This window comes from Notolabrus celidotus, chromosome 10 (assembly GCF_009762535.1).
Source record: "Notolabrus celidotus isolate fNotCel1 chromosome 10, fNotCel1.pri, whole genome shotgun sequence".
NCBI lineage: Eukaryota > Metazoa > Chordata > Actinopteri > Labriformes > Labridae > Notolabrus > Notolabrus celidotus.
Window position 1 is genome coordinate 29,981,172 of NC_048281.1, and position 13,587 is coordinate 29,994,758.

The following is a 13,587-nucleotide window of genomic DNA, read 5'->3' on the forward strand; positions in this document are numbered from 1 at the left end:
CCCGGTGTAAAAACATGTATTAAAATTTTATTTACAGACATGTACAAAAATATTGTCCCTCTTCCTGAAGTGTCCGCGGACCCTCCTGTTGGTCCACAAAATAAATACCAGTGGTGAAATAGGGGTCAGGGTAGGAGTGTGTGTGGGTGTGAGGCGTGTTTGGGGCGTTTGAGTCTTAGGATGCTTGGTCTGCTGGGTTCATCACTCGGCCCATAAACAAGATGGATCCTAAAATAGAGAACAAGACAAGAAAATAAAAGACACCACGTGAAAAACATTGTAAAATCCCTTTCACATTTATTTAGGCATACAGATAAACTCATGAAAAATGAGATGGTGAAAAACTGTTATAGAGCAGGGGTTCCCAAACTCCCAAAATATAGGTGCCAAAGACTTGCAACCCCCACTGTCCCTCAAAGGGATTTCATGTGGCTTCATTTAGCTGATCTGCAGAAAATGAGCCAACCTATATGAGCATGTGTCTGTGTTTCAAGCACTGTTCTGCTCTGCTGGCCTCCTCCCGTTTAGCAGAGGCTGCAGGCTCTTGGCACTATGATTGAGCAGGCAATAAACAGACGCCACCATAACTTTACATTTTTAATATTATCATTACATTATTAAAAATGTAAAGTTAGGTTGTAGAGGTTGTAATCACAGAGTTGTGGTTCTAAATATCAATCTACACGTGTGAATATTTTTTCCACAAGCTCCCCTATAGTTTTTTTTTTCTGTATCTTCAAATTCAGTTCACGTGTGTGTGAATTTTTATTTACAAGTGAAAAATGAAACATAGAAGTTCAGATTTTTGATATGCAAGTTCTCAAATCGTATCCTGCAGGTTCTCAGGTCAAGTCTACAAGCTTGTGCATTTTTGCAACATATTTACCTTCATAACTAACCCTAAACTTAGGAGTCATCTGGCAACAAAGAAAGGCAGAAAACTCAAAGGGATGACCACAATTAATCGATTAATTGATTGTTAAGAAATTACTCGAAACACGCATTTTTGTTATCAATTTTCCGTCACGTGGAACAAACATCATGTGGTCTCATATTACACTCAGCTATCAGGAAGGTGTTGTAAGTTTAAAGCATGTTTGGATGTGAATCAGCTGTTTAAAGGTGTTGCGCACAGCGGAGACGCTCAGCTGGGGGCTGCGGCTGCACGTCAGGTCTCCACGTGCGCTTTTTAAAAGAGGATCAATACAAAACTGCTGCCAACAACGACACGGACACGAAGGTTGACAGCTTTAAACAGGATATTTCCCCACCTTTGGATACGAAGGTAACAGACAGGTGGGAAATGTTAGTGCGCCATGTTTGCTGACCAGCAACATCAGAGCCGTCTGAGCTTTTCTGCAGCTGGACTGATTATGACCCGGTTGCGCTCCCGGCTGACACCTGATCGAATACACATGTTTATTTTTCTCAATAAGAACGAGTAGACAGAAAACTGGACACTGTGAGTCTGAAGTACGTTCCTGTTAGTAGTCTCAGCCTTCACTTTATAAGATTATGTCCGCGTAGAATATTTTTATGAGCCTGATCGTTGATATTCTGCGTGTCAAACATGTACCCGTATTCAATACTGTCAGTTATTTGCATTTTGTTGCTGTAGAAAATACAATTAGGGGGAAAACAACGTATTTGGCATTGTTTTTGACGTAAGAATAATAATGTTTTTTTTAATCAATTAATCGATAATTGATTGTTAACATTTCCAAAAATCGATCACGGAAAATACTAAAATGTACATCCATACTCATTACATTTTCTATTTTCAAGGTTTTATTTCAAATTTAGCTACTATATCTGTCAATATTTCTTACTATAACGGGTAAAATGTACTATTTTTAGTTAACTTAAAAAAAAAAAAAAAGAACATTCTGGAAGACATCTCACGACCCCCCACTTTGGGAACCCCTGTTATAAAGGCAGGATGGACTTTGCACGTAAGCTTTTATGCTACCACTAGAGGTCTCCAAATCAAATATGCTCAAACCATCAGAATTAAATCCAGTTACTGACAAATATGATCATAAATCATGTTTTTCTACTTCGACTTTGACTGGAGCAATGTTTGGAAGATGGTAAAACAGTCTTCCAGGAATCCCAACCATCAATGAATACACTTAAACTTCATACACAGGACTTATATGACCCCTCATAGACTCTTCAGCATGAAACTGAAGCCTGATCCAAATTGCACTTTATGTCCATTAGGTGTAACTGGTACTTTTTACCATATGATCTGGGAATGCCCTGGTGTGGCCACTTTTTGGAAAATGGTTAAGGTAAATGTGTCCCTGTTGTTACATGTGTTTATACCGTTGTCTCCTTCCGTCTTGATTTTAAATGACTTAAATCAGCTGCAGCTTCATGGAGCTCAGAAGCGTGTGTTTTTAGCTGGCTTGACGGCTGCTAAGAAGTTGGTTGCCACTAGATGGAAACACCCCTTACTGCTCACTCATAAACAATGGTTATTAACGTTTGTTGACATTGTGTATTTGGAACTGTCGTTTTTCCCTCTATAACATCAAGAGGATCAGACCCTACCTGACAGAACACGCAACACAGCTCCTGGTTCAAGCTCTTGTAATGTCACGCATTGACTACTGCAACTCTCTACTGGCAGGCCTCCCTGCATGCACAGTTAAACCTCTGCAAATGATCCAGAACGCAGCAGCAGCAGCAGCACGTCTGGTCTTCAACCAGCCTAAGATAGCTCATGTCACTCCCCTGCTCATCTCACTACACTGGCTTCCAGTTGCAGCTCGCATCAGATACAAAACTCTAATCATGACTTACAAAGCAGTAACCAAAACTGCTCCAGTTTACCTGGAACCCCTCATCCAGGTCTACTGCCCTTCTCGCCCGCTACGCTCAGCCTCTGAAAAGCGCCTAGTGCTTCCAGCACACAAGGCCTCAAAATCACTAGCTGGACTCTTCTCTTCTGTTGCCCCTAAATGGTGGAATGAATTGGCCAACTCCCTTGGATCTGCAGAGTCCCTCTCTACTTTCAAAAGACAGCTAAAGACCCAGCTCTTTAGGAAGCACTATGCACTTAGCTAGACTGTTCTCCACTGTTGTCCCCAGTGGCAGATCATGTTGTCCAGCTACGATCGAGACTCGCACTGTCCTGCTCTACTCTGGGAATCTGTGTTCAGCTCTTGAGGGACCCAGCACTTGGTACTTTGGTCATTATTGTGGTGTTTTTAATTGTTGATGATGATAATGGAAGGTCTTAAATTGGTTGGTTGCTTCATTGTAGATGTTCCTTATTTCGGAAAAAAAAAAAAAAAAATTCCTTACTTATTTTCTTGCATTGCCTTTACACTGCTTGGCAGTACCTGCACCCAAATGGACTTGAAGCACTTTGTTACTCTTACTGATCTTGTTTCCTCTTGTCTAGATCTTTACTTGTGTTGTTCTTGTTCTCGTATGTACGTCGCTTTGGATAAAAGCGTCTGCTAAATGACATTGTAACATTGTAAATTGTAAATTGTAAAACTGTCTACAGCTCACACCCATGGAGCCAAAGAGGACATAACTCAGCTATGGTGTGTTACAGCGGACGATCTTAAGAACTTGCTGAACTGAGCAATCCCCCTCACACAATTCCTCTTACATACCCACATACACACACCTACATCGACATAACTTCACCACTTTACCACGACATATGAACTTTCTTCTTTCTTCTGGACCTGTTGTTGTTTTGTTTTGTTGTGTTTTTATTTCTTTTTTTTGTCTGTTTGTTTGTTTTGTGTTGTTTGTTTGTTCCTTGTTAATCTATGTTTGTATGTAACTGCAGATATTACAATAAAAATTTGATTACAAAAAAAATAAATCATGTTTTTCAAGCTAGTGTTCTTTTGTCTTTGAGACAGCTGTTGGTTTCAGTCCCCCAAGAGTTTGCTGACAGATTCTCATATCAAACTTCTTGCTATCTTTGATTGGAGACAAACAAGAAACACTACAGCCCACTTTTAAAATGTCTTTATAATAGCACATGTTTATGACCGCGCCTTTTCAATCAGAGCTCCAAGTTTGTGGAACTCCCTGCCGCTGACGATTAGACAGTCCACAACCTTAACTGCTTTTAAATCCTCACTAAAAACATGTTTATATAAGAAGGAATTTCTCCACCCCTAATTCAGGAATTTGCCCTGCATTCAGATATCTTGTTTTGCTTCTGTCTTTTTTCTTCCCCTTGTTTGCACCGTTTTTTATGCTTTGTAATTCTCTTCTTTTTTGTTGTAAAGCACTTTGTAACCTTGTTAAGAAAACTGCTATATAAACAAAGTTTAATAATAATAAGACTAAGAATAATGGCACATACTAAATGAGATTTCTAATAAGTTAAAACATTCATATAAGCTCCATCTCTGATTGTGGGCTCGTGTGGAAGCCAGTTTGAAGCAGCTACGCCGTAAATAAATACCTGTGTTGATCTGTCGTAGAAGAAATAAGAACGGCCGGTCCGCCTTGAATACAGGAGCGCGAGATCGTTTGAGTAGCACCATCGCTGCAAGGACATGAAACCATTATTCAGCTACAGCATTCAACAAGGCAGAAGAATACAACCATCTCACAGTTACATGCCCTTTTGTTGTTATAGAGGATGTCTCTCACCTGTAGCAGCAGCTGCCTTTGTCCCATCTTCTGTGACTTCTATTCTCACTTCATGGAAAGCGTCAGACACATAAAGAGACTCCTCCACTGCAGGAAGGAAACAACCTTTGAGCCACCAGCAGAGCTACAATCATCTCTGTGTCACATGCACTAAGTGGTAAATGTTGCTTTTTGTTATCTGGTTAGTGTTTCAAGCCAAAGTCAATAATTTTTATTACTTTTCTAATGACCTGATATTCCTGTGAAATCGGCTGCAGATGGGTTGAAGGCGTCACTTATCCCCATGGCGGGAAGCACAGACCTGAGGTTGAACTTGTTCTGCATTTTGAATCTGTTGGTATCAAACGAGGAAGTCATAATGAATCAAAATATTAAAGACACGCTGAAGGTTTGGTCTTAAGGTAGCATGATCCTAACCTGGGTAGGAAAATGTCCATCTTGGTTCTGCGGAGGCCGGTGTTCCAGGAGGCCAGGTGGCGAGCGGTGAGCTGGGACTCGATGGAGGACAGCGGCGTCTTCCTCTCGCTGGGCAGGATCACCTGCAGGCTCAGGGAGCGGTCAAGGTACGGCAGCTCCAACACCATGTAACGCTGATCCAACGCTGTTCTGAACTGACCTGACAAATGAGGCGAGTACAACATCTGTTAGGCATTCTCTTAATTTGTGATGAAAGAGTATGTTTGTCATTTATTCTTCAGATGGATGGACGGATGTCGTTTCTTACCGAAGCTGACCTCTGTAGCCTGATACATCATGGGCACCTTGATGGCGGTCCCGTCAGACAGGACAAAGGGCAGATTCTGCGTGTTGGTGAACAAGAACTGTTTCTGCCAGACGCCCCTGAACGACACCTTGTTCACCAGGGCCATCTGCAGCCGGTGGCCCCACCACAGAGCCTCCACCTGGGGCTCTCCTGACCCTGACAGCTCCCCGCTGCTGCTCCCTGACTGGAGGAGCGTCTCATCTGAAAGGTAAGAAGGAAAGAGCAAAGTGGAGTCAGTGATGTTCAGACAAAAACAACATTTGTATACAGCAGACAAGAGTTGAACTATGATCACCAGCTTGAGGCTACTTTGGTTCTTCTGTTGTTTGGTGATTTAATTTACTGAGAATGAAACATGCCTTTGCTTTGCATCACTGTCAAATGTGCATCATCTGCAACCTGTAGGCCAAAGCTGATTTACATTTTAAGGGGCCAATTTTCTGTCATGTTTATTCCTGATACCTCATTTAAATACCTTAATAGATGCTTCAAGAGTGAGACAGTGTTGCTTTGTTGCATTCTTATGTTTATCTGCTGCAAAAGCTTCACAATCATGTTTCCAATTCGACTCTGATTTTGCTGCAAAACCAAAACAATGATCTAAAAGAGGCTGCAAAGCTCAGTAAGGCTGCAGTGCTGCAGACACCTCTCTTTGTGCAAACTTGAGCACTTCCCTTCCTATCACACACACTCATTTCATCCATTTTCCACATAAATATACTGATTAGCTTGATGTGTGAAACTACCTTGCTCACCGTGGTGGTGTTCAGTCCGCTCCGGTTGGCTGCGCGTGTTGTTGGGCTGGCTGAAGTTGGCTCGCACCACGCTGGTGTTGGCCCAGGCTGCCGCGTGTTGTGTGAACTGTGTGAGGAGCTGGACTCCACTCTGTACGAATAATGTGCAGGTCTGCTGCAGCCACATCCCCTGGCTGTTGTTACTGTCATCAATCTGTGAGTGCATCAGGAAGTCTTGTACCTGGGCATCTGCACAAAAGAAAGGAACAGGGACGGGTCAGACATGGAGTCACGTTGCAAGCTGTTAGAAGTCTGTGGAGATTGGAGGTTGGAGGTAAAGCTTTTGTAGCTTTAAGTGATGGAAAGTGTGCAGTAGGAGCAGTGTTTTCTCCACAGAGCTGAAACCAATCAAACTGTTTATTTAGTGGACTGTGAAGCCTGGGAAGCCTTTCTGTATCTATCATCTGCTTTGACAGTCGAACATGTTTAATACACAACATTTAAAAATTTTTAAAACGTCTCGACAACAGAGGGATGTTAAATGAATTTCACTCAGCAGCCTCAAGCTCATTTCAGTGGCGAGTCAACTGAATTTGCATCATGTCCCTGCAGGACCGAGCACAAACAAGCAATCATCTGATTTAATTTAACTTTGCCTAACTGAGTTTTTCAGTCTGGTGAGCTCTGCAGTGCTCAGGGAACTTCTTATTTTCAGTCTGATACAGATCCTCACAGACAGAACAGGCATTATAACAGGCAGTTGTTGTTTGGACTTGAGTTTTCTTTCATTTCTCCATTTTCTCTCCTTCTTTTTGAATATTATGGATATTCTGATTTCCAGGACAGGAACATCAATATTAGTACAGACTTTCTTATTATTATTCTGTGTGGTGCTTGTCTCAGCATTTGTACTTGGATGTTTTTGTGTAGCTCTTTGTCATTACATCATTAATCTTGGTTCAAATTAATAAACAGAAAAGGAGTCATTTTTAAAGCATTGTAGTAACATTAGGATTAGTATTATGGGATATTATAGGGAAAATTAGCACCATTCAGATTCAGATTCAGATTCAGACAACTTTATTGATCCCAAGAAGGGCAATTCATTCATAGCTTACCATACAACAACCATACAACATTTAACATCTACAACACATCCATCATATATACATGCTACAAGTCACGCACCGGGTCTGTACACGGGACTAGAGGGTCTGTGGAGGACAGCATAAGGTAATGTAATAAATAAATAACAGTAAAATCAAGCGGCAAACTCCGGTCTCAAACGATGAAGCCAATGCGGAAGTGATATAAACTGCAATACATCGAAAATCCGCTTGAGGCTGGCTGCAGAAACACCGGAAAACACATAGATATGAATGGGAAAAAGACGATCTTTGCAGCATTAATAAACATGTTTACAGCCTGGTTCAAAAACCGACTTGGCCCTACAACGCTAATCTCTCTATCGGCACACACTGTACGGGGGGTGAATTTTTTTCTAACGTGACGGTTCAGAAGATATTAAGATTACGAGTTTTGCCCAAATAAGGACATGACTGACGTGACTCCCGGTCGGGAACACACAGCCATTGGCTAAGAGGCTCACACTACGTCACACTCTGCCTAGCTGAGTTCCGCATTACCAATATGGCTGCTGCCATCGATTTGCTTCAAAACAGCTCTCAGGAACAGATGGGTGACGTCACGGATACTACGTCCATATTTTATACAGTCTATGAGTAAAATACGACAATGATTAAAAGGCATTATAATCTCTTGTCATACCAAAGTTATTTAAAATGACTAGAAAGACTGCCGTCTAAGTTTAAAAGCCTGATAGCAGACGGGATAAAAGACTTTGAGTACCGGTTAGTTCTCCTAACGGGTGCATAAGAACGGCGAGCTGAAGGCATCAGTACAAACTCAGTACGAAGGACATGTAAGGGCTGGCCGATAATGTTTTTCACTTTCTTCAGCACCTCGTTCTCCGAGAGGGAACACAAGTCTCTCTGTTTAACTCCTGTGATCTTGGAGCAAACTTTTACAATGCTCTGCAGGCTGTTCTTCTCTTTGATAGGTAAGCCCTCGAACCAGCAGACCATAGGTTCACACTGAATTCTACCAAAAGATGGCGGATCTTTGACATTCAGAGGTGTTCAACTGAACAACAGGCCAAACTCTCTTCTTAGTACATTGATGTAAGAAGTTTAGCTTCTTACAATTTAAGTTATATCATAAGAAAATGAAAACCTTGAATTTTGGATGTTTGGTTAAACAAACAATTAGAAGTTTAAACTTGAGCTCAGGGGAGACTCACATTTTCTGGAGGAAACCTTTCATTAGTTGCAGCTTTGCATGATAATTTGAATTAATTAAGGTGTGATCGTTAAACGGTTACTCACTTAAAAAATCTTTTCTTTTTTTTTTTAAGTTATATTTTTGGGGCTTTCACACCTTTATTTTATAGAGTAGAGGACAGTGGATAGTGTATGAAACTGGAGGACTAAACTATGAAGCCAAGTCTGCGCCCTTAAAAATTCATTTTACACTATATTTTGTGAAGAAAATTATTTTATTATTCTAAAAATGACTATTTCCTCTGTTGAAAGTATTTTGCTACACTCACAACTGCCTCCACTGTTAATGTTTACTGCTGGTGAAGTACAACACGGTGAACAGGTCCACAAATTTGCCTCATCACAGTCTGTGACATTTTATTTTCCTTTTATCAGTCCTTAAAAATGGAACCGTTTTCTGTTTAGCAAGGACTTCATTTGGCATATTCAGCCTTCAGATTTTATCTTTAACCACTCCTGCCATCTCTGCACTTTTTTGGGGGTCTTTTTTGTGCTAGTTTTTCCTCTGTGAACCATATAAAAGGATTAATAAACTCTTAGAATATGAATTTAAACTAACCAACGTCAAAGTTATTGGACTTTCTGTGTGTAGTGTGATTACAGTTCTTCTGCCAGGATGTGATCGGAGCCTAAATCAAAGCAGCGGTCTGTTATGGAGAAATAGCAGACCGTTGCTATGAAATGTTGCTATGTAATGACCAATCAGCATCCAGAACTTAACTCAGCTGTGTTGATAAATATTAATTAAAGACTTTTTTTTGGAGCTTGTGTGAATAGTTTTAAGAGTTGACTTATTATATAAATGAATTTGATGCAAGTATTCTCCCCCTGCTGACTGACATTTAAGATAACATGAACAAACAGCAGCTCTCCCTCTCTCATTTTGTTGGTAATGAAACACAGTGACCTCTCGACCTCGAGGCCGAGCTGCAGGAGTGGTTAATGAGATTAGAGTTGGTGTGGAGGCAGGTATTATGGCTCCAGACACCACTGTGCTCTGCAGGGCCCGAAGCAGCAGCAGCACCGCTCCACACCACCTGGTACCAACCGCACTGAGGGCCACCAGCAGCCCCCTCGCAGCATGAGGAGCAGCTAATGCAAAATAAATACATCAAATATTTGGGATGAATCCTACCGTTCACGTTGTACCCGAGCGTTCCCTCCAGCTGAGCCAGCGTGTTGCCCCTGGCACCGAGCTGCAGCAGCCCCAGGGACAGAGAGACGCTGACTGGCGACACGATCAGGTTGGAGTTGTTCTCCGTCTCTGTGAGCGTGTGGTAGAGGCTGACGGCGAACCTGGTGTGCAGCTCTCCCATGCTGTCCTGAAAGCTGCCGTCACACTGGCTCCTCTCCACCAACCAGAAGCAAACGAAGAGTGAAGCCAGCGGCAGGCGACACATGACCTCAGAGCTGCAGGAGGGGAAATGTGTCCTCAGGCTGCAAGAGGTGGCCCAAAAAACTAAATCCTGTAAGCCCCAAAAGAAAGAGAGAGAATAACCCAATGAGGTCAGTGAGGTCAACTAACAGGAAACTACTGACTTTCAGAGAAATACCACCCAGTGTGGTGATACCATAATAATTAATGAGGAGAATCTCATTGAAGTTAAAAACTTGCTTCATGTGCTTTTTGCAGCAGCTCAACTCATCTGATGTGATGTGTACAAGTGTAATAGAGTTAACTACATTAAATAATTAGTCTCATTATGTTATGTAAGGGTTTAGCATACATTTTCAGGATACATAGAGAAATATATTCTAATATATTCACATGTAAAATGTTATATATATGGAGCATCACTCGTAACTTCAACTACAAATGTAGAAAAGAGGCAACCCTGAATTATTTTGATCATAATTTCCTCTTGAATTGAACTTTCTCAGTTGCAAAATAAAGTTTGACACATTCAAGCTGAAAATAATTCATATTTTCTAATTAAATTCATGTTTAGAAAAGTGGAGCAGCTTCATATGGGAGACACATCACCATAAATATCATAGGCAATATGCCAAAAGCCTCAGCAGCAGTTTCATTACAGACTAATTTATGACAGTGTCATCACTTCAGCCAATCCTGCTCATTAAGTTTGGCATGTGACTGCATGTTACAATATTCAAATTATCATACTTGGCAAAATGCTCACAGTTAAAGACTGACAAATACTGTAAATGTCACAGTGGATAGAATATTTCCAATAAAGTGAAGTCTTGTAATTTTGTAATTTATCTCGGGGGAAATTCAGTCATTAAAGTTCCTCCTATACACAATAATTAAGAATAGGTTTGCTGCTCCCTCGACCTGGAATGCCTTACAAAAGGATCTGAAACTGTCTGATATGATGTTTTTAAATGCTTTTAAGCGGTCCTTAAACTACCTGGAGGCTGAAGCATCTGTCTGTAGATGTTTTGTTTAAATGTGACATCCTGTTTTACTGGAGGCACCTGTTGTGTAGCTGTTGTATGCATCTGCTATTTGTATTTATGTCTATTGCAATATTGTAACTCTGTAACTGTGCTGCTGCCTATCTTGGCCAGGACTCTCTTGTGAAAAGAGATTTTTAATCTCAATGAGCATTTCCTGGTTAAATAAAGGTTATAATAATAATAATATCAAATAATATTAATAGAAGGAAGTAATTAATAAGATATAAATACAAATACAGTTAAAATAATGCAGTGGTGGTTATTTGCAGTGGTGTGCAGATATCCTACATTTTGACAGCTTTTAGATAAAAGACATGTTGTAGTAACAGTGAGGCTAAATACATTTACTCTGGTATTATACAATAGAAATTAGTGGATACTTGTACTTAAGGATATGTGGGATTTATGTCAATCTGCTATCCTAAATGCATTACATTTACAAACTAATATATATTCAAAACAGTAACTACTTCCTTGATTTAAAACATTAAAATACTGTAACATGTAATATGTGACAAAGTTAAGTTTTATAATATTCTCACAGTAACTGTCATAATATTTGAATAGGTTAGTTTAGCACTATTCAATAAGGTTGATTTAGCCTTTATTCTAATAATTGAACCCATAAATAGAATAGCATGATGATGAAACTTACTTTGTGTGAGATAAATGCAGGTATTTGACTTCAACTGGAGCTATTTAACATTTTTCTTTTGATACATTTACTTAAATAAATCCTCATCATACCACACTGCATATCTGATGTAAGGTGTAACTAAAAGTATAGACTAAGAAACAGAAGCTGTCCAGACTCAGAGGCACACCTTAACTCAGTCTAACTCATGTCAGGACACATGTCAGGTGCAGAGTGTGTCCCAGAGTGTGTCCCAGAGTGTGTCCCAGAGTGTGTCCCAGAGTAAGAGTGTGTCCCAGAGTGTGTCCCAGAGTAAGAGTGTGTCCCAGAGTTTGTCCCTGAGTGTGTCCCAGAGTGTGTCCCAGAGTGTGTCCCAGAGTGTGCCCCAGAATGTGTCCCTGAGTGTGTCCCAGAGTGTGTCCCAGAGTGTGCCCCAGAATGTGTCCCTGAGTGTGTCCCAGAGTGTGTCCCAGAGTGTGCCCCAGAATGTGTCCCTGAGTGTGTCCCAGAGTGTATCCCTGAGTGTGTTCCTGAGTGTGTCCCAGAGTGTGTCCCACCTGCAGACAGTTGAGGTAGTGACTCCAGCTGTTCTCTCAGACTGGCTCCAAACATTCAGCCTCTGCAGGGGAGCTGTGTCCTGTGTGTCTCCGTCTGTCCCTCCCTGTCTCTGAATGAGTCCTGTGCGGTCTGTATTCGGGCTGCTGTCTCTGCTCTCTGCTCCGGTCCTCCGGTCGTCTGACCTGAAGCAGTCTGTAGTCATAAGACCGTGTTTAAAGGGGAAAGGCTCCGCGCCGTGTTTGCGGTCTCCGTCGGCGATGTCCGTACCACTCGTCCGGGATTCCTGCCTCCCCGGGACTATAAGGAGCCAGGCAGAGGGAGGCATGTCTCTGAGCAGCAAATCCCAAACCGGGCAGAGGGAGGGAAGGAAAACAAAGATCACACAAGCGCACAACACGTCACTTACATCCACGTTCCCTGAATATATTCCTGTTGGGAAATAAGAAAGAGACACATCCCACTCAGGACAAAGTCAGTAGGCCTCCTGACTTTGATTTAAAAATTAACTCCCCATTCTTTCTGCCACCATCCCAATTTACATGAAAAATTATACACACCTTAATTAGTGATCAAATTCTTGTGTTTACTTCCATTATTTTGGAACTGTTTTCAGAAAACTGTACTCAATAAATGATTTATTTATGTGTTATTTTCTCAGTGGAGAAAACATAACAAGGTGTACCCTTGAGATAATTTGCACTCTAAAATGCCCATTCATTGAGAACATATAAAGTGTCATCTTGGGGCTCTTTCAGTGGAGAAAATGTTAAAAGGAGCACTATGTGGACTCAACAATTTATCTGGGTAACATTGCAAGCCCACCTCTCAGCTAAGGATTTTATTAGCAGCCAGCAAAAAGGCTGTGACACGAAAATGGTTGCAACCCAATCCTCCAACAGAGACAGAGTGGATAGACATTGTGTCTAATATTGAAAATATGGAGAGAATGACTTACTCACTAAACTGAAGAACAGAAAAATGTTTGCATTACTGGAAAAAATATACTGTGTACATATCATTGAAGGATTAATAAGCCATTACTGCATGAACTGACTGTATTTCCACTATTATAACACATGGATGTAAAGATGATCTACTGTTTCTGTTTCACTGAGCTGTGTTGTCTACCTATGCCTGTTTACCAAAATAAAGTATATATATTTATAAAAAAGAAGTACTATGTGGAACTCTTTTTTTTGTTAGGAATGCATAATGACATGCCTTCTAGGATGTCTCTGCAATAATGCAGTAAAGTAGCCTCTGTTGCCTTTTAGTGGAGAAAATGTGAAAACATATTCACTGTCCCCATCCTGCTACTGTTGAAGACAAGAAACATAAGCAGTCCATGTCAATTTCGGAGGAGAAATCTGGATAAAGAATTGTTCAGGGTGCCCTTCCAGTGGAGAAAATGAATCTGCACTCTGGGGTGCTTTAGTGGAGAAAACATCAGACATCAACTCAACTTCATTTATATAAACATGC

General features: G+C 41.0%; 1 protein-coding gene across 3 annotated transcripts; it reads right to left on the reverse strand.

Moving 5' to 3' along the window:
* Positions 1–5: 5 nt before the first annotated feature.
* Positions 6–12,591, reverse strand: serpine3 (serpin peptidase inhibitor, clade E (nexin, plasminogen activator inhibitor type 1), member 3). 3 transcript variants are annotated; one of them, XM_034693807.1, is made up of 9 exons: positions 12,105–12,589; positions 9,628–9,958; positions 6,154–6,381; positions 5,360–5,599; positions 5,053–5,251; positions 4,866–4,966; positions 4,636–4,722; positions 4,445–4,528; positions 6–228 (listed from the first exon to the last, which is right to left on the reverse strand). In XM_034693807.1, the coding sequence occupies exons 2-9, from the start codon at positions 9,890–9,892 to the stop codon at positions 176–178; spliced, it is 1,257 nt and encodes a 418-aa protein (XP_034549698.1). In that variant the 5' UTR covers positions 9,893–9,958; positions 12,105–12,589; the 3' UTR covers positions 6–175. The 3 variants fall into 3 exon arrangements, 2 of the variants coding, with proteins under 2 accessions (XP_034549698.1, XP_034549697.1); XM_034693806.1 differs by having other exon boundaries at positions 6,145–6,381; XR_004632705.1 differs by lacking the exon at positions 6–228 and having other exon boundaries at positions 4,500–4,528; positions 4,854–4,966; positions 6,145–6,381; positions 12,105–12,591.
* Positions 12,592–13,587: the final 996 nt, after the last annotated feature.

Bases quoted from the DNA above. Each gene is read 5' to 3' on its own strand.
- serpine3 (XM_034693806.1), bottom strand. From the start codon at position 9,892: ATGTGTCGCCTGCCGCTGGCTTCACTCTTCGTTTGCTTCTGGTTGGTG. The intron at 5,600-6,144 runs GTAGTTTCACAC...CTTACCTTTCAG, and splicing joins ACACCACCACGGTGAGCAAG to ATGAGACGCTCCTCCAGTCA. The intron at 4,529-4,635 runs GTGAGAGACATC...ATGTCCTTGCAG, and splicing joins AAAGGCAGCTGCTGCTACAG to CGATGGTGCTACTCAAACGA.